The sequence below is a fragment of the Neoarius graeffei genome, chromosome 13 (genome assembly GCF_027579695.1).
Source record: "Neoarius graeffei isolate fNeoGra1 chromosome 13, fNeoGra1.pri, whole genome shotgun sequence".
Lineage (NCBI taxonomy): Eukaryota > Metazoa > Chordata > Actinopteri > Siluriformes > Ariidae > Neoarius > Neoarius graeffei.
In genome coordinates, this window is record NC_083581.1 from 21,370,434 (window position 1) to 21,394,460 (window position 24,027).

The following is a 24,027-nucleotide window of genomic DNA, read 5'->3' on the forward strand; positions in this document are numbered from 1 at the left end:
ATATAATTTATGTTAAGTCAGGAGCAGATTGTTAATTTGGGGAAATCTAATGGTACACAGTTGATGGAAGGATGGCCTCGTGGGTGATGGTGGGGGTCCTGGGCACAGGTGTTTAAACGGAGGTTTATATTTTGGGAAATACATTCAACTAAGGTTGTTAGAAAATATGATGGACAGGTACAAATTAAAATAACATTTTCTGTTATAGATTGGGCAAAAATGTCTGTAAAAAACACTCAAGACAATGCATTACTTTTTCATTACTTCTGAAATAAACCAGATTTTTAGTGAACCCAGACTTATAGAGCCTACTGTACACACTTTCTGAGGATGATGTTCATGGTGATATTTACACAGTAGAATTGACTATATGGTCTACAGAGGCACACACACTTGTTGTTTGTGTGGATGTGATGGATGGAGATGTTCTACATCCACCCAGAGACTGAGATAGGAAACACCCACCCACCCCCCATTAGTGGACTCATCACCAGGGGTTTGGAAAGTAATCTGAACTTTTAATCTGAAGACTGTCTGATGTAGGTTGTACACTGATACCCCTTTTTCCACCAACAGGAAACAGGTTTGGTTCTGATTTGCAAACCAAATTTTGAACCATTCAGAGCATTTCAACCAAAAATTAATTGGTTCAGAACCTGAAAAGTTGGTTCCCAGCTGGAATCAAAATATAGCTGGTTTTTCCTGGGATTCGAACCTGGTTCGCTGGTGTGGTAATCCAACAAACCCCCACTAGGCCACCAGGGGGATGACGCAAGTGCAGAGGCGTGATGCAGAAGTAGAAAAGTATCAAAAAGTTTATTTACAATATGTACAATCCAAGGGAAAAAAACAAAAAGAATAATCCAAAGCTCAGAAGATAAACAGAAATAAAATATCCCAAGGTTCAAAGTCCAAAATCCAAATGAGAAAAGAAGAGGCAAAAACTCAAACGCACAGAAGAATCAAAGGTCAAAACAAAATCCACAAAGTCCAAAAGAAAGAAGCAAAAACCAAGAATACAAAGACACAGGCAAGGTACATGGGACAGAGGGAAATAGCACTAACAGCATAGCATAGGAAAAAGACTCCGTGACAAGGGAACAAACAGAGGAGTATATATACACACACTAATTAAGGAACAGGGTGGGGCAGGAAACAGGCAAAGAAGACAAACACAAAAACACAGTGGCGGCCTCTAGAGGCCAAAACAAACATGACAAGATGGGAATAACAGCGGCCTCTAGAGGCCAAAACAGTCCCAGTCCTAACAGGACCCCCCCCCAGGAGCGTCTCCTGATGTTCCCAGGGCGATCCGGATGGGCCGAATGGAAGTCCCGGCATAGTCCTTTATCTAGAATGTCCCGGGCAGGGACCCAACAGCGTTCCTCAGGGCCATAGCCCTCCCAGTCTACTAGATATTGAAGCCTGCCGCGGACCCGGCGGGAGTCAAGCAGGCAATGCACGGTGAACACAGTCTGACCCTGGAAGATGCGGGGGGTGGGGGGTTCCTAGGGGCAGGGGCATACGTGGACGTCAGTACGGGCCGCAACAGGGAAACATAGAATGTGGGGTTGATCCTCAGAGTCTGGGGCAACTGGAGCCGGTAGACGACAGGGTTCACCCTGCGCACCACCTTAAAGGGGCCAATGTAGCGAGGAGCAAGCTTGCGGTTCTCCACCCGCAGCGGAAGGTCCTTAGCGGACAGCCAAACCCACTGCCCAGGGCGGAAAGTGTGGGCAGGTCTTCTATGGCGGTTGGCCTGAGTCTGGTTGGTTCTGGAGGTCTGGATGAGGGTCTTCCTGACCTTGCTCCAGGTCTTGCGACACCGTCTCACATATTGGTTGACCGAGGGCACCCCCGCGTCCTCCTCCTGGTCCGGGAACAGAGGTGGCTGGAACCCGAATTGGCACTGGAATGGCGACAGCTTGGTGGCCGATGACTGCAGGGTGTTGTGGGCGTACTCTGCTCATGGCAGCCAGGTGCTCCACGATGTCGGGTTATCCATAGCCAGGCCTCGCAGGGTGGTTTCCAGGTCCTGGTTGAGCCTCTCCGTCTGGCCATTGGACTCTGGGTGAAACCCAGAGGAGAGGCTGGCAGTGGCTCCGATGATCTTGCAGAACCCGTGCCACACTCGGGAGGAGAACTGGGGCCCTCGGTCTGAGACGATGTCCTGCGGGAGACCAAAGACTCGGAAGACATGAGTGAATAATAGCTTAGCAGTTTCAAGGGCAGAAGGGAGCTTGAACAGTGGTAAAAAGTGGCAGGCCTTGGAGAATCTGTCAACTATGACCAATATGACAGTGTTACCTTGTGACTCGGGGAGACCCGTGATGAAGTTGACTGCCACATGGGACCAGGGACGCCGGGGAATAGTCAGAGAATGCAGGAGACCCTGGGGGTGCTGTCGTGGGTTCTTGCTTCTGGTGCACACTTCGCAGGAAAGGACGAATGACCTCACTTCCTTCTCCATGCTAGGCCACCAGAAGTGCCTTCTCAAAAAGTCCAGGGTCCTTCGAGCTCCCGGGTGGGCAGTGAGAGGGGACGAGTGACCCCACTGGAGAACCTTGGCCCGGGCTTGATGTGGGACGTACAAGAGGCCCGGTGGCCCCGTCCCAGGACCGGGGTCCTGGCATTGCGCTCGTCGGACGGCCTCCTCAATACCCCAGCGGACAGGGGCCACAATCCGGGACACAAGGATAATAGGCCCGACTTCACTCTCCCTGTTAGTGGCAGAGAACATCCTGGACAGTGCGTCAGGTTTGGTGTTCTTGGAGCCGGGGCGGTACGATAGGGTGAAGTCAAACCGACTGAAAAACAGGGCCCACCTAGCCTGTCGTGGGTTCAGTCTCTTGGCTTGCTGGAGGTACTCCAGGTTCTTGTGGTCTGTCCAAACCAGGAATGGATGTTGAGCTCCCTCCAGCCAGTGCCTCCACTCCTCAAGGGCCAGTTTGACCGCTAGCAGTTCTCGATCCCCCACATCGTACCGGGACTCCGCAGGACTCAGGCGGTGGGAGAAGTATGCGCAGGGGTGCAGCTTTCCTTCCGAACGTTGAGAGAGCACCGCGCCAACACCACTGTCCGAGGCATCCACCTCCACAATGAATGGTTGGGAGGTGTCCGGGAGGACCAGAATGGGTGCCGTGCAGAAGCGGTGCTTGAGGTCTTTGAACACCTTTTCCGCCTGAGGAGACCAGACATAAGATCCACCTGTCCCTTTGGTGAGGTCCGACATGGGTGCTGCTACAGAACTAAAGTTCCTGATAAACTTGCGGTAGAAGTTAGCAAATCCTAAGAACCGCTGAACCTCTTTGACGGACTTGGGAATGGGCCAGTCCCGGACGGCCAGGGTCTTGGCTGGGTCCATTTGGAGTTGGCCTGTCCGTACAATAAAACCCAGAAAGGAGACCTCGGGAACATGAAATTCGCATTTCTGGGCCTTGGCGAACAGATTGTTCTGTAGCAGCCTCTGGAGAACCTGGCGGACATGGTGGCAGTGCTCCTGCACGGTCTTGGAAAAGATAAGGATGTCGTTGAGGTAGACAAAAACGTACAGGTTAATCATGTCCCTCAAGATGTCATTTATTAGGGCCTGAAAAACAGCTGGTGTGTTGGTGAGTTCGAAGGGCATCACCTGGTATTCGTAGTGCCCAGACGGGGTGTTAAAGGCAGTCTTCCACTCGTCTCCCTGTCGGATACGGATGAGGTGGTATGTGTTCCATAGGTCCAACTTGGTGAAGATGGTGGCACCTTGGAGCAGGTTGAATGCTGTGGACATCAGTGGAAGGGGATATCGGTTGCATACAGTGATCTTGTTCAGGCCCCTGTAGTCAATACATGGTCGGAGCCCCCCATCCTTCTTGCCGACAAAGAAGAAGCCGGCACCAGCAGGTGAGGTGGAGGGTTGAATGAAACCAGAGACCAGGGCATCTTTGAGGTATTCCTCCATGGCCTTGCGTTCTGGCTGAGAGAGGGAAAACAGTCTGCCACGAGGAGGGGTAGTCCCAGGGAGCAAGTCGATGGCACAGTCGTAGGCCCGGTGCGGAGGAAGAACGGCGGCCCTGCTTTTGCTGAATACCTCCTTCAAATCCCAGTACTCTGTGGGAACTTGAGATAGCTCGGTGAGATCAGGGGGCTTGGCCGGAGACACAGGAGAGCTAGAGAGCAGACAAGAGGCATGGCACGCAGGGCCCCATTCCACAACCTGGCTAGTTACCCAGTCTATGCAAGGGTTGTGGCGGGTAAGCCAAGGAAGGCCTAGAATCACTGGGAACTCTGGTGAAGGAATCAGGTGCAGGGATATCTCTTCCTTGTGACCTTGAGACTGGAGGAAGACTGGAGAAGTTACTTGGGTGACTCTTCCGTCACCTAAGGCTTGGCCATCCAGGGCAGACACAGACAGTGGGACTTCAAGAGGTGCAGTCGGGACATTGATATTTTGGGCGAAGTGAACATCCATAAAGTTTCCAGCCGCCCCGGAGTCTAACAAGGCGATGGAGACCGGGATGTAAACTCCTTGGCCAGGAAGTTCAGGAGAGAGGGTAGGCCCCGTCACAACCCTCCCTCGGCTGGACGGGGCGGTCCTTTTCCCGAGAGTTCGGGACATGATGCTCGGAAGTGACCAGGCTTGCCACAGTAGATGCAGCACTTGTCCCTCCTTCTGCGCTCCCTCTCAGATGCGGAGAGGCAAGTACGGCCCACTTGCATGGGTTCTGGACAGTCACTGGAAGAGGTAGATGGGCTCCAGGTAGAGGCAGGGAGGCCGGGGAGGCTCAGGACTTGGCGACGTTCTCTCATCCTGTTGTCCAGATGAGTAGAATGTGAGATCAGTGTTTCGAGGTCACTAGGGCATCCGATAGAAGCCAGACCGTCTTTGATGGGGTCAGACAGACCATGGTGGAAGGCTGACACCAGGGCAGTCTCATTCCATCCACTTACTGCTGCGAGCGTCCAGAATGACATGGCGTAGTCTGCGACGCTTCCCCCTTGCCGGATGGACATGAGCTTTCTGGCTGCGTCTTTACTGATGTCTGCTTGATCGAAGACACGAAGCATCTCCTCAGTAAACAGCTGGAAATCAGAGCACTCAGGTCCCTGTCTCTGCCAGATAGCAGTAGCCCAGGCTCGCGCCTTACCAGCTAACAAGGTTATCACAAAGGCAATCTTGCGGCGATCCGTAGTGTAGGTGGTAGGCTGAAGCTCAAAGGTGAGTTGACACTGGGTAAGGAACTCTCGACACTCACTGTGCTTGCCATCATACCTCTGTGGTGCAGGAAGGCTGGGTTCACAAGGTGAAGAAGGCAGCATGGCAGGAGGCACTGGAGCAGGAGCAGAATCAGGCGGAGGAGATGGGGGCAGAGGAGATGGGGCAGAGAAGTCAGCTGTGCCAGGGTTTTCCCAATCTGCTGAAGCAGTACCTCGTGGCGAGCAAGGGTCTCATGTTGGCTTGCGAGAGTCCGTCCATGAGTGTCCATGGTGGATCTGAGGCATGTTAACGCAGCCATCATTCCCTGAAGGTTGGCCGGGTAGACAGATGAAGAAGCCTCTGCTGAGTTGGTCATGACGGAGTCCTTCTGTTAGGGTTTTGCTGGGATTCGAACCTGGTTCGCTGGTGTGGTAATCCAGCAAACCCCCACTAGGCCACCAGGGGGATGACTCAAGTGCAGAGGCGTGAGGCAGAAGTAGAAAAGTATCAAAAAGTTTATTTACAATATGTACAATCCAAGGGAAAAAAACAAAAAGAATAATCCAAAGCTCAGAAGATAAACAGAAATAAAATATCCCAAGGTTCAAAGTCCAAAATCCAAATGAGAAAAGAAGAGGCAAAAACTCAAACGCACAGAAGATCCAAAGGTCAAAACAAAATCCACAAAGTCCAAAAGAAAGAAGCAAAAACCAAGAATACAAAGACACAGGCAAGGTACATGGGACAGAGGGAAATAGCACTAACAGCATAGCATAGGAAAAAGACTCCGTGACAAGGGAACAAACAGAGGGGTATATATACACACACTAATTAAGGAACAGGGCGGGGCAGGAAACAGGCAAAGAAGACAAACACAAAAACACAGTGGCGGCCTCTAGAGGCCAAAACAAACATGACAAGATGGAAATAACAGCGGCCTCTAGAGGCCAAAACAGTCCCAGTCCTAACATTTCCAGCACGAACCATGATGACATCAGTGGGCATGTCATTAGTTTTGGACAGCAAGCAGAGCACAGCAATGGAGAACGCAATGGAATAGGATACATCTTCAAAAAAAATGGACCATAACCAAATATCTGCAATAACAGAACAAAAGCACATAGGTAATCGATGTGCACCGCCATCTTGCTACTACTGTTTACTCCCATTGTGAATTGTGCAACACCCTCCGTTCATGATGCATCCTTGATAACAACGGTTCCACTCAAAACTGGTGAAAATGTGGGCCGGTTCACTTGCTGACACTTGCAGGTTCAAAGAATCCTGAATGGAATAAGTTCAAGAACCCATTCCCTACTGGTCGAAAAGGGATATCAGTGGCCACAACGAATCAGAAGTTTGCCAGTTATAATCTCACTGGTGATCAACAAGCTCCTTTTTAATCAGTCAAAAAAAAGTGACAAGAAAAAGCTTTTAAAGCAGGATACTGTGGGTCGAAGACATTTTGTTAAGTTCACATCCCATCTATAAAAAAGCAGATTGTTGAAAGCCCTGTTGACTTGAGTCTCAGCCTCAAATGCTCCGCCCACAGAACTCTGAGCAGCGTAGGCGCTGGCAGGTGGAATCGTAGATGAACTGAGTGATAAACGTGGCTACAGAAAGCGTGGTTTCACCACTACTGAGAACCACACGCAATTTATACTGAAAGGATGAAATGCTTTGTGTAGGAGTCAAACGTTTCTGTTCTGTTCACAGTTTCGGTATCTGTACTACCATCATGATTCAAATGTCTTCTAATATTCAGTTGCACAACAGCTCAATGTGCCAGGAAAAAAAGGATTTGTGTTTAATGGTAATCATGTCTCTGCTTCTTCCTTTCTGATTTTGTTCAATACTTTAACTTGGAACACCTCTGTTCTACTCGTCCTTAACGAAAAAAAAACATACCTGATAGTGCATGAGTGTGTTCAGCCTCTTCCAGTCATTCTCAATCTTGGTGGTGATATCTTCATCCTGTAAGACCACTCGTGCCATCCGGCCCTGACGCCACTCTGGAACACAACACCCACATGTACATGAATAAAGAAACGCTACAGAGTGTGTTGATGGAGAATTAGACAGGTTCAGAGAAAAAATGATCATCGATTTTCCTCTCTGTTGAATGGTCCTCATTAAGCTGCATGCTTGCCAGATGCACAGATGATGGCTGTAAAAAAACAGAAACCACGCAGAGCTGTGCCAGACCCAGGCCCAAAAAAGCCTGCAATGGATGCGGTTGTTCAGGCCAAGGTGCTGGAAGGCTGTTTTGTACCACTGATGGGGAGCTTTTGTGCCATATTTATGTAAAATTATGTATGCCAGGAATGACGCAGGGTTGATTTAGCATTTAGCAAACTTCCCATGCATGCACGTTTTGTGTGTGTATATATATGCAAGCAAGACAGGACAAGAAGAGGCTGAATGAGGCTCTGTCAATCTCTCTCTTTCTCTCTCTCTCTCTCTCACACACACACACACACACACACACACACACACAGAAATCCAATGATATGGAAAAAAACATATTTGCTATGATATATGTGTCATCTGTACATTTTAATCCCCTGGGATAAGTACTCACCCAGGTCCATGTCTACAGCTCTGGGTCTCTGAGAGTAGGGCATATTCTTATAGATGGCATCCAGTATCTTTTCCTTCACCTGTGTAATGGTATCACAGTTCAGCACCTTCACTGCAATCTCCGGGCTGTTCTCGTTATCTGGATTCACACAGTTCAAAATCTGAAAGAGAGAGATAACGAATGAGGATGGGGTTGATCTGGATGAAGAGTAATCCACAGTCGGAGTGCTCTGATGGAGCCGATGGAGCTTTGGGTACATGGCAGGGTTGAGAGAAAGGCCATTTGCTGTTCACAGAAATCTAATTTCACACCCACTGCAGGAGCCCAATTTCAGCTTCAGCAGGGTATTACGGCTTAATGAACAGTCTGTCCCAGCACAAAAACAAAAACACACACACACGCACATACATGTCGATGCCGCTCACCACGACGATACACATGCAGTGCGTTAGACTACTAACCAATGTTTTGTACTCTATTTGCTGTCGGATGAGCTTGTCTTCACTGAGTGAGTAGCGAGCTTCCCCTGTGATGGCATCTATAGGCCCTTTCTCCATTTGCTGCTTTATAGCACAATAGAGCATAAACAAAGGTTCTCCTGCACACTCCTACAGAGAAAAGAGACAAGAGAGAGTGATATAACAGAGAAAGCAGATGTAAAAATCTGTTTAGTTCAGGAAAGTTACATGATTTTGTCCTGCAACCAAACTAAATATACTCATTAATCATTAATTCATGTCTTATTGAGTCACTGGAAGGTGGTTATTATGAATTAACGCAGCGTTTTAAGACCATTCTGTTATTATCTTCATGAAATACATCACAGTGAAGTAAATGGTATTCATACACATCTCAATGGCTCATGAAGCACCCAAATACTGTAAAGCAGCTTAGGCAAGTAAAAACACTCAGGCTTTAGTGGATTAGCTGAGCACCAATACGAGATCCATCTTTCACCTTACTTACACATGCACACCAGAAAAGGTCTTACCAACATTAAAATACATTTTTATATCAATCCATACATGATGATGTTGCTTCACATGAGTATGGAAAGGCAATGGCCTATATTACCTTGAGGAACTTGTGAAGGAGGAACGCGAACCAGTTGGTGAGCATCTTCTCAGCCACAGACTCAGTCCTGAAAAACACAAAGAAGCAACTTCTTTTCAGGAGACATGGCAAAATGTAAGATTAAGTCCTAATACTTTTTGTTGAATTTATTAATATTTGATATTTTAGCCTGGAGAAACCCAACAGATGGCTAAATTCAGGCAAACAAAACAGGATTTTTCTGCTTATAACTTAAATAAATTTAAATAAATACCTTTCACCTAAATGAAATGGAAATAAAAATATTTTTATTTACATTTTAATCTTGACTTTGCTATGTTCCTGCAAAGATCATGATGGGAAGGAGCCAATTTGAAAATCACAGTGGTAAAAACAATTGGTCTTAATACTTAAAGATGTCGAAAACTTTGCTCGTTCAGGGAGATTTCCTCACACAGTAAATGTCATGATTTGATCAAGTTTGTGCAAGACCAGTTCTTTTGTTTTTGTTACACACTGAAAACATTTGAGTTTAAGTTCAATAATAATAATAATAATAACACGAGATGAAAGATCAGAAGTTCAGCTTTCAGTTCCTGATACTTACATCCATATGTGCTAAACAATTACATGGCACGTTTGATGACAGACATAAACTTTAGGTGAGTAAAAGTATTGGAACATATAATCTTAACACTTAATATTTGGTTGCATATCCCTTGCTTGCAATAACTACTTCAAGCCAGTGACCAAACTGTTGCATTCTTCTTTTGTGATGCTTTTCCAGGCTTGTAGCAGGTTCCTCTCTTCAGTCTCCTCTTCAGGAGGTGAAATTATACTCAGCTGGGTGAAGGTCTGGTGATTGACTTGGCCAATTTAAAACCTTACACTTTTCCCTCATGATAAAGTCCTGTGTGTTTAGGGTCATTGTCTTGCTGCATGCTAAAGTTCCTCCCATATTAGTTTGCATCCATTTCTCTAAATTGTCAGAAAGAATGTTTCTGTAGACTTTTGGATTCATTCTGCTGCTACCATCATGAGCTCCATCATCAGTAAAGATTAGTGAATCTGTTCCAGAAGCAGCCATGCAAGCCCAAGCCATGACACTAATTCCACTAAGGTTCACTAATGAGCTTGTATGTTTTGGATCATGAGAAGATCCTTTCTTTCTCCACACTTTGCCCTTTCCATCACTTTTGTTAGAGGTTAATATTTGGTCCAGAAGTTTTGTAGCTCATCTCTGTATTTCTTTCCAAATTCCAGTCTGGCCTTCTGATTCTTGCTGCTGATGAGTGGTTTGAATCTTGTGGCATGGCCTCTATATTTCTGTTTTCAAAGTCTTCTTCAGGGCGGCACGGTGGTGTAGTGGTTAGCGCTGTCGCCTCACAGCAAGAAGGTCCTGGGTTCGAGCCCCGGGGCCGGCGAGGGCCTTTCTGTGTGGAGTTTGCATGTTCTCCCCGTGTCCGCGTGGGTTTCCTCCGGGTGCTCCGGTTTCCCCCACAGTCCAAAGACATGCAGGTTAGGTTAACTGGTGACTCTAAATTGACCGTAGGTGTGAGTGTAAATGGTTGTCTGTGTCTATGTGTCAGCCCTGTGATGACCTGGCGACTTGTCCAGGGTGTACCCTGCCTTTCGCCCGTAGTCAGCTGGGATAGGCTCCAGCTTGCCTGCGACCCTGTAGAAGGATAAAGCGGCTAGAGATAATGAGATGAGAAGTCTTCTTCAAACAGTGGATCGTGATTCCTTCACCCCTGCCCTGTGGAGGTTGATGGTGATGTCACTGCCTCTTGATTTTGAGTCTTTCTTCACAGCTCTCTGTCTTGTGCAATGGTTCTGATCAGTTTTTCCTCTTTTCTCAGCTTCAGGATGGCTTGCTTTTTTTCAGTAGACAGCTCTCTGGTCTATATGTTGGTTTATCTTTTTTAACAACAAATGCAGCTTTTACAGGTGAAACCCAGGGCTCAGACCAAGAGTAGACATTCAGAGCTATTCATTGTTTAAACAATTCATCTAACAGAGTGGCAGCACGGTGGTGTAGTGATTAGCACTGTCGCCTCACAGCAAGAAGGTTCTAGATTCGAGCCCAGTGGCCAACGGGGGCCTTTCTGTGTGGAGTTTGCATGTTCTCCCCATGTCTGCATGGGTTTTCCCCCAAAGACATGTAGGTTAGGCCTATTCAAAAAGTTAAAGTCCTTCCTGCACTGCATTTGGCAGCGCCAATCTCCATTTTGTTGCCCACAGTCTCTCGCCTGTATTACATAGCTAGGGTTGCAGTGGGGGACTAGTCCTCTGGTAACCGCAAGAGTTTGACTCCCCACTCGCATCTGTATTGCAGCATGCCTTGCCAGATGGCACCATTTTTATGATGGTCTTTGGTATGGCCTGACCGTGAGTAGAACTCACAATCTCCCAATTGAGAGGCAAATACACTAACCACTAGGCCACTCACCGGCTAAATTAGGTTAATTGGAGGCTCTAAATTGACCATAGGTGTGAATGTGAGTGTGACTGGTTGTTTGTCTCTATGTGTCAGCCCTGCAATGATCTGGCAACTTGTCCAGAGTATACCCCACCTCTTGCCCATACTCAGCTGGGATAGGCTCCAGCTTGCCTGTGACCCTGCACAGGATAAGTGGTTACGGATAATCGATGGATGGATCTAACAGGGTACACCTGGGCAATAAGAAACACCTGTCAGTGACATATTCCAATATTTTTTTGATCGCTTGAAAAATCAGTGGGATCAAACAAAAGGTGTGATGTTCTAAGTTATTTTTTCTTTAACACATATAGACGCAAATATTAGGAAATATAAGCTGAAGTTCTGATCTATTGTTTTACTCATGTTTTGATCTCAAACCCAAATGTCTTCAGCATAAAGCAAAAACTAAAGAACTGGTCTTGCCATTCCAATACTTTCAGAAGGGGCTGTATAGAGAGTATCAGGGGTGTAGGATAGATATGGAGGATAGAGGCAGAATTTCACTCTCCTTTGCTCTTCTTCACATCTTTTCACAATCCTTCTCTGTCCATTTCCATATTTTTCTGTCTCTGTCCTGACTGCAGACCCTTTCATGTTTTGTTTGCCTTTGAAGCAATGTAAAGGTTACATACACACACACACAGACACACACACTCCCCCATGTGAACTACATTAAACACACTCGTAAACAGATTTCCATGCGGAGCACATGAGGATTATTTTGGAAGGGAGATTAGCTGATGTTTTTATTGTTGGGAGGAAAAAAGACGGTAGAAAAACAGGAAAGAGAGAGAGAGAAATAAGAGAGGGAACAGAAAAAAGAGAGAAGAAACAGCACCCAGACAGGAGTGGTTAACGAACATGAAAAATACATGAAAGAGTTACTCTACCACTCTGACAGATCAGCATGCCTGTGGAATACCAATACCTTTCCTCCTTCTTCTATATCACACACACACACACACACACACACACACACACACACACACACACAGCCTTTCTTTCACCTCGGAATATCAGAACATACACAAATTTTGTGTTTGTGGAGTGTAGGAATGACAGATAACAAAAAAAAAAACAATACAAACCCCCCCACCCACCCACCCACACACACACACACACACACACACACAGAGTGAAGGTTGTGAAGGCGAGCTCTGCTTCAATTTACTCAGCAGCATGTAGGGAAAATGACTCTGCTAATGCTCATGAAAATAACTCTTATTATCTTAGAGATGATGGAAGCACGTGTGTGTCTGTCTGTGTGCCAGAAAGGCAAAGAACAAGGTGGGCGGTACACGGCTTCCTGCAGGTCTCTCACACTCACACACACGAGAAAGAGATAACATTCTCACTGCACTCAAGACTGGAGAGATGAATATATGTGAGTGAGAGAATGTCTCTCTTCTCTTTAATGTTTTTTTTTATTATTTTTTTACTGTAATGTCCATGACAGTAGAGCATCCTTACGCTGAACACGTTACATACACTCGTGGATTTTCAATGCAAAATAACAATACATTCATATTGATTTATCTGTACATGCTTGATGGCTTCCCGCTCCCTCTTCTGCTCTTCTGTGAAGATCAGGGGAAGGAGGCCTTCAGTTCACACGTCGTTTGTTCTTTAAATGACCCATACCTGTAGGTCTTGGCTCTGTCTTGCACAGCATGAATACTGCATCCAGCTAGAGGTCATAACATGTAATTCCTGACCCTCTGACCAAGAAGAACAGCCTCCTCAACCCAGAACTGCTAATCTCCTCAACATGTCTGTGCATAGTCTCAGGAGTAAACACGAACATTTCTGAAGGACTCTACACATACAGCATGAACAAATGATGCCAAAGTGTGAAAAAATCCTTGACAAATTTAATGCAACATTAATATTCACATTAAACCTGACACAATTATGTGATCATTCTACAAAATAATGATGTGACGATTAAATAATAAAAAAAAATTTGTGAACATCTGATCCTGAGAAGTCAGAGAGAACGCAGGGAGTTTCACTGCTTGATTCATGGCTGCTTTCGGAGCTACTTCAGGATGTCTGTGGGTCAGTTTGAGGAGTTGTTGGAGATGCTAGCTCCACAATGGAAGACATGTTTCCAGACATTGTCTTTAAAGTCTTTAAAATCTTTATCATTTCTGTTGCTCTCACCAGACAGTGCTGGGTTTGTGAGACACAACCTGAGTGAGAGACTCCACCAAACCTGGAGCAGTGTGTTTCCACAATCTGCGCCCTGATTGGTTGAATGGTTGGTTCCTTTCACGTTAGAGAAAATTGAGCCTGTCACAAAAAAAAAGAAGTTATGAAGATTCATCTTTGATGCTAAAAATTCATAGTGAAAAATCATGCTGTATGTGTAAAGACCTTTTACCTTTAAATAAGTTATAGCAGACTGTGTTTATAAATTAGGATCAATCACCATACAGCTAGACATTCACTTATTACTCACAGTTAGCTGGCTAGCTTGTTGCTAACAAAGACGAACAATAGAGGCAGCCATGTTTTTTCTCCACTTTGTAGCATGAACACACAGCAGATAGAAATGAAGCGAATCCGAGCTCTGGCCTGAGAATGTAGAGTTACACTAGGGTTTATGCTCTACACTTTATACACAGCCTGTTTCTGCTCATCGTAAGAGGACTGTCTGGTCGGGGGTTGAGTCTGTGGTCTTAGAATGTGCTTACGCAAGTCCATTTTTGTGCATTCAGATTTGCAAAATGGTAGGAACGAGTTTTTTTTCCCCCTGTGGTACCAACACTCCATTAGCCAGACATCACTTTTGACATGTTGTCATCCAGGAATACCTTCAAACAAGAAGCTGGAGTTGTATCCATTCTTATGACACTGTGGTTTTATACAATATACCAGGAACAATAATAACCCAAACCCCGACATCACACAATGTCACATGTTGAACCACAATCACGCTACTGAGTATGAAGATCTTTGACACTGACCACACCAGCGTTTAGATGAAGGGTTTTGTCTCAGGTATTGATTCTCTGGACAAAAAATCCAAGGACTGAAAACAGCGTTCAAACTTCATACAACCAACCGAACCATCAATCAGAACCTTGAAACAAATATAAATGAAATCAAAGTGTACATTAGCTGATGGAGTTTCAGCTACACAACACTGTCTTCATAGCAGAATAATTTTAAGAGAGAGAGAGAGAGAGTGTGTGTGGGCAAGTGTGTTTGGAAGTATGTTCAATATCTATATTTCCTGTATGTGTTCTCTGAAAGAATGATGAGTGCACACACACACACACACACACACACACACACACACACACACACACACACACACACACACACACTATTAACTGAAAACTGCTGTGTTTAATATTGGTTGCATCAGGCACAGACAGATGGAGGTTCTTTTGCCTGAAATCACAGGCAGCCACTTGGATGACAGCTGCACACACACACACACACACACTACAAATATAGAAAAATGACTTGAGCTGACAAACATTTAGACGATGGCCATTTTCCCATTTTCTACTAAGCTGTGAGTTTGGCTCCTTCTCACACAGAGGAAACAACTGAGCATCAATTAGAGACGAAAAATGGAGAAAAATCAAGAGAAAAAAAATCTCCAAAAATTATTAAAATGCATTACCTGTCAGATGTTTCCAAAAGCCTCTCAGAGGCTAAATGAACATGTCCTACACACACACACACACACACACACACACACCAGCCATTTTATTAGGAACACCCATCCACCTGCTGTTTTATGCAATGATCTAATCAGCTATCTTGACAGCAGCACAATGAATAAAATCATGCAGATACAAATCAAGAGCTTCAGTTAATGTTCACTTCAAACATCAGAATGGGAAAAATTGTGATCTAAAAATGTGTGACTTTCACTGTGGCATGGGTGTTGGTGCCAGATGGACTGGGTTTATTTCAGAAACTGCTGATCTCCTGGGGTTTTCACACGCAACAGTCTCAAGAGTTTACAAAGAATGGTGCGTCAAACAAAAAACACTGAGTGAGCAACAGTTCTGTGGGTGGAAACACCTTGTTGATAAGAGAGGTCAGAGGAAAATGGCCAGATTGGGTCGAACTTTTTTGCCAGGAAGGATATAGTAACTCATATAATCATTCTTCACAACCGTGGTGGGCAGAAAAGCATCTCAGCATGCAACAGCAGAAGACCACATTGGATTCCACTCCTGCAGCCAAGAACAGGAATCTTAGAATCAAGAACTATTAAAGTGGCCGGTGAGCGTATGTGCGCACCCTCAAGCAACAAGAAACACTCATACAGAGACAGATCTTAATGTGCGCTATTTGCATGATTAAATGAACTCCTCGTCGTGGAAAAACAAGTAGAGTAAAATGTTTTGTTCTCTCTCCTCGTGACGTCTCTCTGTATCTGAACGCTTTATAAGAAAGTCTCACTCGCTTTATTTCTCATTAACATCATTAATGAACATCATGGTTTCATTAGCCAATTACACACACTGTGTGTGTGTGTGTGTGTGTGTGTGTGTGTGTGTGTGTGTGTGAGTTTGTGTTTATGGGCGTAAAGGAATGCTTCAGTGACAGGGTGACATACTGAACAATGTTCCTCACTAATAGTCCATTCCTAGCTGCACTGGATGGCTGAAAATCTCATTACCAAGCTCACAGAAACACACACACACTAAAAACACGCGTTCACACTGCATGAACATCATGAGTGAGAAAGAGCCGGAGGCAACAGAGCCATTCTGTTTTTAGCTCCCTTTCCCTTCAGAGTCAGATATTTACATACAGAGCTATAGAGTGTGGTCAGAGAGAGAGAGAGAGAGAGAGAGAGAGAGAGAATCATATCTTATACACCAAGGTAAAGGATGTGATGTAACTCCACACACTTTCCCAACATGCTCGTCCCCAGAAACCGGATACTGACCTGATTCCAGAAACGTTCATCATATCAGTGGTTTTATTTCTTTAAAAATGCACATTTGTGTCATCAGTTTATTATCAGATTTAACTTTATAAGCTGTACAAATCCCAGTGTATGAGCTGTTACTATAGAAACAATACCATATTAAGGTATAAGTTAGTTAGTGTTATCAGTTACAGCACATTAATGTTGAGGTTAATGAGATGAACCAAATGCAGCTTGTTATTTTACTGAGAAGTCATAACTCTTCCGTCCTGAAGACTTTCTCATGCTCTGAAACTTTACAAAGCTCCAACTAACGAGACTCCTCATCATGACAACTTCATCACATCAATGATTATATCTTTAATATCTCTATTAAAAACATAATTTAAAAATCTGCTTGTCATTAGGCTTGGACTTTGTGGAGCGTCTGCCGTACAAGTCCCTGTGTATGAGCTGTTACTATAGAAACAATAACATGCGTTAATATAAACCTATTATTTGTCACATGCTGTTCTATAAAATGAATCCACATGTTCTGACCAATCAGAATCAGGAATTCAACAGTTCTGTGGTATAACTGTCATAAATTCTCATTATTTATTCATTTATTGATGATCTCAGGATGTGGAAGCATGTTCCATGTGATTTACAGAACCAATTTCACAAACACAAATGGAAAATGACCATACTTCAGCCATTTCAAAGTTGCAGTTTTTGTCCTCATTATTATTATTAAATGCACATGGGTCAATTTGAGAAAATAAATTACTCATTCTGATGACATTACGCCCAATTCCTCAGGATGTCTCATTTGTAAGTAACTGCCTGAGGGATGCCTCTGACACACATATCGTCTCTCATATAAAAATAAACAGGCTTTGTTCTGTTCGTTTCAAGGAAATTCTGTACGGTTCTTCTTGTACATTATAAACATGTGCTTTGTGTTTTTCTTTGAGCTGTAAACACAGTAAAGTTGGTGAATGAGGAGAGAGAAATGATCTTTTGACATGCGCTGTCGTATTTTCTCCAGTGAAGTCAATTTCAAGCCCTTTAATGTATCGTTCCTTTAAATCCACTCACAAGACTTAGACATGACTTTGACTGATAGATGTACGACTCATGTGTGATACATTTCTTAATTGGGTTACATGATGCCAGCGTAGCCAAGCAGAGAGACAGGAAGATAGACCAGAAACAGAGTGTCATGCTGGGAAGAGATAAAAATCACAAAGCAGTAAGGAGAGAGAGAGAGAGAGAGAGAGAGAGAGAGAGAGAGAGAGAGATTTCCAGCAGCTCTGCCGCAGCAGCTCTTTACTTCCACCAGCCTCTTCTGACAGGGTGAAGGGTGCTGAGCACAAGCACACAAAAGGAGCGTGTCGAATTGATAATCCCTGAAAATTTCAGGAGGAAAGAAAAGTATTGTCTAAAGCGATGGGCTTCTCAAGCTAGTTGCTGCTCCCCCCATCACAGGAGGATTACAGCATTATGCTCCTAATGACGACTGATAATGAGGGAGATGGCATGTCTGTCATGTTAAATAACAGCATAATCCTTGCTTTTGCCTCCATCGCTTTAAACATACATCACAATGCATGTACATGTAGTTTCTATGATCATTAATGAGCCTCACAATGAAGAACATACTATTATGAACAGACGGAAGAAAGGCAAGGCAGGGGAAATTAAATAGAGAGAGAGAGAGAGAGAGAGAGAATGAAGCCCTTGTTAGAGTCAAAGACAACTTCATTTAAGCTCAATCAAGTTTTAAGGAGTCTGAGTCTTTGGAGCTTCATTTAATTAATCAATATGACATTAAAATCAGCTTTAAGAATGTCTGGGTAAAAAATAGGCCTTACGTTGACTGACATATAATTCTGGGAGATCAGAAAATCAAGCCACATGTGGAAACATCTAATGATAGAAGCCCAGAAGGAGAAGGAGAGAGAGAGAGAGAGAGAGAGAGAGAGAGAGAGAAAGGGCTGAAGCCCAGCTGCTCCTGCATGTTTTATGAGGTGGTAGAACACAGACGATAAACGTCACTGACAACCGAACCGCATTCTGAGCCCAGAGAGAGACAGAGAGAGAGAGAGAGAGAGAGAGAGAGAATAGCTGAAAGAGAGACTATGTGAAAAATAGCAAGGAAGGAGAAAGTGATGCATAAAGAGGACATCGTAACATGTCTTTGCTCCTCATTAATAATTTCCATAAAGTTCCAAGCCATAAGCTTGAGCAAGATAACAGACGAAAAATCGCTTTGCCCAATTTGTTCCATTTTTAGTATGCTCTCTCTCTCTCTCTCTCTTGTGTGCGCGTGTGAGAGAGAGAGTCTAGCATTGTAACTTCTTAACTTGTCTATCCTGCACCTGTGCAGTGTGTTAGTGAGAGCGAGCCTCTGCACAGTAACTTTAACAGTAAACTTTGACAGTTTTTGACAGTTTGTCCTGCAAAGTGCACATTTGACTGCATGCACATGTGTCTCCTACCTGCGCAGCAGCAGCTTGGGGTGGTTCTTACTCTCCAGGTTCTTGTCAATGAGGTCAGAGAGAAGGTGTTTGAGGACATCTGTTGCGTACTCCAGTCTTCCCTGTAGCGCCGTCATGATGAGTGATGCCACATTGCCGCGGTCTCGCATTGAGAAAGAGCGCTGCAGCTCGAGAGTACGAATAAACGTCAGTAGAAACACTTTGTTGTTGATCAGCTGTGCAAACAGCTTCAGAGCCTTTTCCACTATCTGCTGTCCATTACCCGAGACCTGCAGGGACAAATACAGGTCCTCTAGTTAATCAACTTAATCTCTATATACTGTAGAATATGCGTGATTTCCACAGGTATCCATGTGACATACACAGTTTTGTTGGTGAAGCTTTAATGAAAGCATTCTACATAAATATGGCATCTTGCATAAACATTTACACAGCTTGAGCAACTTGAAAAGATCAGTTTCACTTACTGGCATGTTAAATGTGACTTTTAAATTATTATTTTTTTATTCTGTTGTGCAAATGAATTCTATCTGGTGGAGAAACTCCTGTCCTCAATAAGGAAGTGGAGGAGAATGGCTGGATAGAGACATTGGGAAACCATTTTCTATCTACAGGCTTCTGAGCAACTGAGCATTTGTTACTCCATTACTCCTGATAAGATGACTGCTGGTGGGTGAAATCCTGCAGTGCTCACAATGTGTGCGAGACTCTATTTCGACTTCACGTGACAATCTCTACACTGAAGGTCTGTACGCAGGATATTCATTCAACTTTCTCAAATGAAGTTCATTCATGAATGAGCATTTCATACTCGCATTATGCACCTCAAGCTCTCGGAGAACTGGGTGGTCTTCGATGCCAGGGAACAGCACTCTCATAGCATAAGTGCGGTAATCCAGGTGAGGGATTCCAGCTCTGTCAAGATCACTGGTCAACTCGTTAATGTCTGTTTGCAGCTCTGCAAAAGCTGGTGAATGAAAGAGAGAGGATGTATTTAATGCATTTAAGATTAAAGGCTAAGACATATCATAGGATCTCAGGGTGATAGACTCAGGATGTTTGACAGTCAGGATCTTGACTGTCCACTTTGGTAATTGTGCATTTGATGATTTCTTTAAAGAATTTATCCATATAGTGGAGCAGTACTGATGAGCTAGACTGTCTAGTTTAGACATCAATGCCTTTAAGCAGTACTGGATAAAGATTTGTGCTGTTTGAGAAATTGGCAGAGATTGGCATGATGTGTTCTGTCATCAAACTGTCCCTGCAAATAAACTATATTTTCTTTCAAGATACAAGCTGCCATTGTAGTAGTGTTGCAGTGTTTGAGACTGGTCTTGGTCTTGAGATGACTTTTTGAAGATCTCGGTCTCGTCTTGGAACCAACCGCATTTTTACTGGGTCTTGACTCAGTCTCACCCTGCCTTAGTCTTGGTCTTGATTCTATCTCAACCCCTCAAAGTCTTGGTCTTGATTCTGTCTCAGCACTTCAAAGTCTTGGTCTTGATTCTGTCTCAATCCCTCAAAGTCTCAGTCTTGATTCTGTCGCAACCCCTCAAAGTCTTGGTATTGATTCTGTCTCAATGCCTTAAAGTCTAGGTCTTGATTCTGTCTCAATGCCTCAAAGTCTTGACTCGGTCTCAATACACTCTGGTCTTGGTCATGACACAGTTTAGGTAGTCTTGACTATAAAACTACATTGAGGAACTTTAAAGTTCCTGAATACATTTCTGTAATAATATTCTCTAGATAAGTGCACTCTCTTTTGTAAATTTTCCCCAGTGTAACTGGTGCCTTTGAGACAGACCATTATGCTTGCTCGCTCTGACTCCTGACCAGAGATGGATTTGACATCTGTGGGAATCCGATGCTTATACCACTCAGGAGCTGTCACATTATCTCACATCCACATAATCAGTTTTAACAATGCTGATTTTTTTATTTTAAACCATGCACACATGTATCCACACACACACACATCCACACATGCACAGATGTGCAGATAACGAATAGACTGTGTGCTCAAGTGTGTGTCCCCTGCTGCTGGAGAGTGGAGGTGAGGCTGCTTTAATTGGGTCCATTCTGACTGAGCAGTACTCTACCCTCAGGGAGTCTCTCTCCTCTCTCCTATCTCTCATTCCCTCACTCACTTTTACTCTGTCTCTTTTACTCTCTCTTTTCATGACACGCAAACAAAAGCTTTCACCCGCACACACTGAAACTCTGTCCAACATGGATACACCCATGCCCCGTGCCCATAGAGTGTGTGTGTGTGTGTGTGTGTGTGGTGTCAGTCACCTCATGAACAGTCCACTTTAATACAAGCAAAAGACATGAGTGTCTTGCCTGAGTATTACATCATTACACCATGGCTGAAGGCTTGGTGTGTGTGTCATTTATCTACATCATTAGCCACAGAAGACTACAGTAATTGAGGTGAAATGGAGTGTCTGAAAATAGTGACTGAATAGAGTGTGATTCAGGAGAACATCATGGGCGAGTGCTCGAAAGAGAGGGCACCAGAGAACAGGAAGCTGATTGGGCTTGTGTTTTGAGTGTAATGAAGGTTTTTTGCACCAGCAGGATGTCACATTGTATTGCAGGATGTGTGTATGAGTGTCTTCACCTTCTTTGCACTCAAGTGCCACCCTGGACTCCAGGTTGTCCATCTGCATCTGCAGCCGTTTGAGCGTGAGGTCATTCTCACGTGACTTGCGCTTGTAGGCAATGAGAACGAGGATGACGATGATCAACAGGAGGCCTCCACCAGCTGCTATGCTTACAATCGCGGGTAGAGTCAGAAGGCTGTCTGATAGGATATTCACAGATCCAGGAGAGACATGAAGACCGCCTACCTGCACCTGAGCAAGAAAACACACACACACACACACACACACACACACACACAAAAAAAAAAAAAAAAAAAAAAAATCATACTGTCAAGCGTTTCTGTCCAGGTTATTCTCCTCTCCCGCTGTCATTGACTCATTTTGTTTGATGACTCAACTTTGCAAGGTTATATACGCAGCTGCCAGCACACTGGATGCACATACCAGAGATGACCACACAACCACATATGACCAATATTACATCATTATTCTTCTTCATCATTACACCATATTATTAAGTTGGTAGATCATTCTCAGCACAGCAGTGACACTTGAAATCAGATGTAGCTGTATTACTGGACCACTTTATTTTTTTGCAGCTTCTTCTTCTTCTTTTGGCTGCTCCTGATTAGGGGTCGCCACAGCGGCTCTTTCGTCTCCATTGCTCCCTGTCTTCCACATCCTTCTCTACCACACCTGCCACTTTCATGTCCTCTTTCCCCACATCCATGTATCTCCTCTTTGGCCTTTCTCGTTTTCGTTTGCCTGGCAGCTCCATCCTCAACATTCTCCTTCCTACATGCTCTGCATCTCTTCTCAGGATGTGCCCATACCATCTCAGTCTCATCTCTCTTAGCTTAATTCCACATGTGCTGTCCCTCTGATGTACTCGTTCCTTATCCTGTCCAACCTTGTCACTCCCATCGCAAACCTTAACATCCTCAACTCCGCCACATCCAACTTTGCCTCCTGTCTCTTCGTTAAGGGTACGGTCTCCAATCCATACATCATAGCTGGTCTCACTACTCTCTTATACATCTTACCTTTCACTTCTGCTGGGACTTTCCTATCACAAATGACTCCCGAAATCCTTCTCCAGCTGCTCCACCCTGCCTGCACTCTCTTTCTCACCTCACTATTGCAGCCCCCATTTTCCTGCACAGTTGACCCCAGGTACTTGAATTCACCAACTTTCTTTACGTCTGCTCCTTGCATCTTCACTACACTCTCATCCCCATTCTCACTGATGCACATGTATTCTGTTTTGCTACTGCTCACCTTCATTCCTCTTCGTTCCAATGCATACCGTACCTCCATCTCTCCAAACCCAACTCAACCTCCTTTCTACTTTCACCACATATCACAATATCATCCGCAAACATCATGTTCCATGGTGACTCTTGCCTCACTTCGTCCATCAAGCTATCCGTCACTATGGCAAACAAAAAAGGATTCAAAGCAGATCCTTGATGGAGTCCCACCTTCACCTTGAACCATTCAGTCGTTCCAACTGCACACCTCACTGCTGTTTCACTGTTCTCATACATGTCTTGCACCACTCTAATATACTTCTCATTCACTCCACTCTTTCTCATACAATACCATAACTCATCTCTCAGCACTCTATCGTATGCCTTCTCCAGGTCTACAAACACACAATGTAGCTTTCTCTGTACTTCTCCATTAACATTCTTAAAGCAAAAATTGCATCCGACGTGTTCTTCCTTGGCATAAACCCGTACTGCTGTTCACAGATTGCTACTTCTCTTCTCAATCTCGCCTCCAATACCCTTTCCCATAGCTTCATGGTGTGGCTCATCAATTGTATTCCTTTGTAATTACTGCAGCTCTGTACATCTCCCTTATTCTTGTATATTGGGACTAGCACACTCTTTCTCCATTCATTTGGCATTTTCTCATTCTCTAGGATCTTATTAAACAATCTCGTTAGGAACTCCACAGCCGTCTCACCCAAACATCTCCAAGCCTCAATCAGGATACCATCTGGTCTGACTGCTTTCCCAGTCTTCATTCTTTTCATGGCTGCCCTCACCTCATCCTTACTAACCAACTCTGCTTCCTGATTTGCTGTCTCCGATGAATCTGACCTTTTCTCTCTTGGATTCTCTTCATTTAATAAATCCTCAAAGTACTCCTTCCGCCTTCTTAATACACTCTCTTTGTTTGTCAGCACATTTCCATTTACATCTTTCATCACTCTTACCTGCTGTACAGCCCTCGCTTCCCTGTTTCTCTGCCTAGCTAGTCTGTACAGGTCTTTCTCTCCTTCTTTGGTCTCCAGTCTTTTGTACAACTCCTGGTATGCATCTGCTTTCGCCTTCGCTACAGCTCTTTTTGCCTTCTGTCTCATCTCTCTGTATAACCGCCTGCTTTCCTAGTCTCTCTGCTTGTCCCAATTCTTCTTTGCTAGCCTCTTTTATAATTTCCTGCATTTCTTTGTTCCACCACCATGTCTCCTTGTCTTCCTTCCTCCTTCCCAATGACCACCCTAGCACCTTCCTTGCTGCCTCCCTTACGAGTACAGCAGTAGTATTCCAATCTTCCGGCAGACTTCCATGACCACTTAATGCTTGTCTCATTTCTTCCCTGAACTCCTTCTGATGTACAACCTCTTTTAGTTTCCACCACTTAATCTTCGGCTCCACTATTTCACGCTTCCTCTTTTTCACTTTCAAGCTCATCCTGCACATGACTACTTGATGTTGTCTAGCTA

At 44.5% G+C, this 24,027-nt stretch overlaps 1 protein-coding gene across 2 annotated transcripts in view; it reads right to left on the reverse strand.

Moving 5' to 3' along the window:
* Positions 1 to 24,027, reverse strand: part of plxna2 (plexin A2) — a 530,875-nt gene that overhangs the window by 123,326 nt on the left and 383,522 nt on the right. For both annotated transcript variants that reach the window (XM_060937347.1, XM_060937348.1), the window contains exons 20-26: positions 21,311 to 21,545; positions 19,509 to 19,651; positions 18,685 to 18,953; positions 8,838 to 8,904; positions 8,225 to 8,371; positions 7,764 to 7,923; positions 7,091 to 7,194 (exon numbers count right to left, since the gene is read on the reverse strand). In XM_060937347.1, coding sequence (XP_060793330.1) covers positions 7,091 to 7,194; positions 7,764 to 7,923; positions 8,225 to 8,371; positions 8,838 to 8,904; positions 18,685 to 18,953; positions 19,509 to 19,651; positions 21,311 to 21,545 — 1,125 coding nt within the window. The remainder of the gene's footprint in view (positions 1 to 7,090; positions 7,195 to 7,763; positions 7,924 to 8,224; positions 8,372 to 8,837; positions 8,905 to 18,684; positions 18,954 to 19,508; positions 19,652 to 21,310; positions 21,546 to 24,027) is intronic.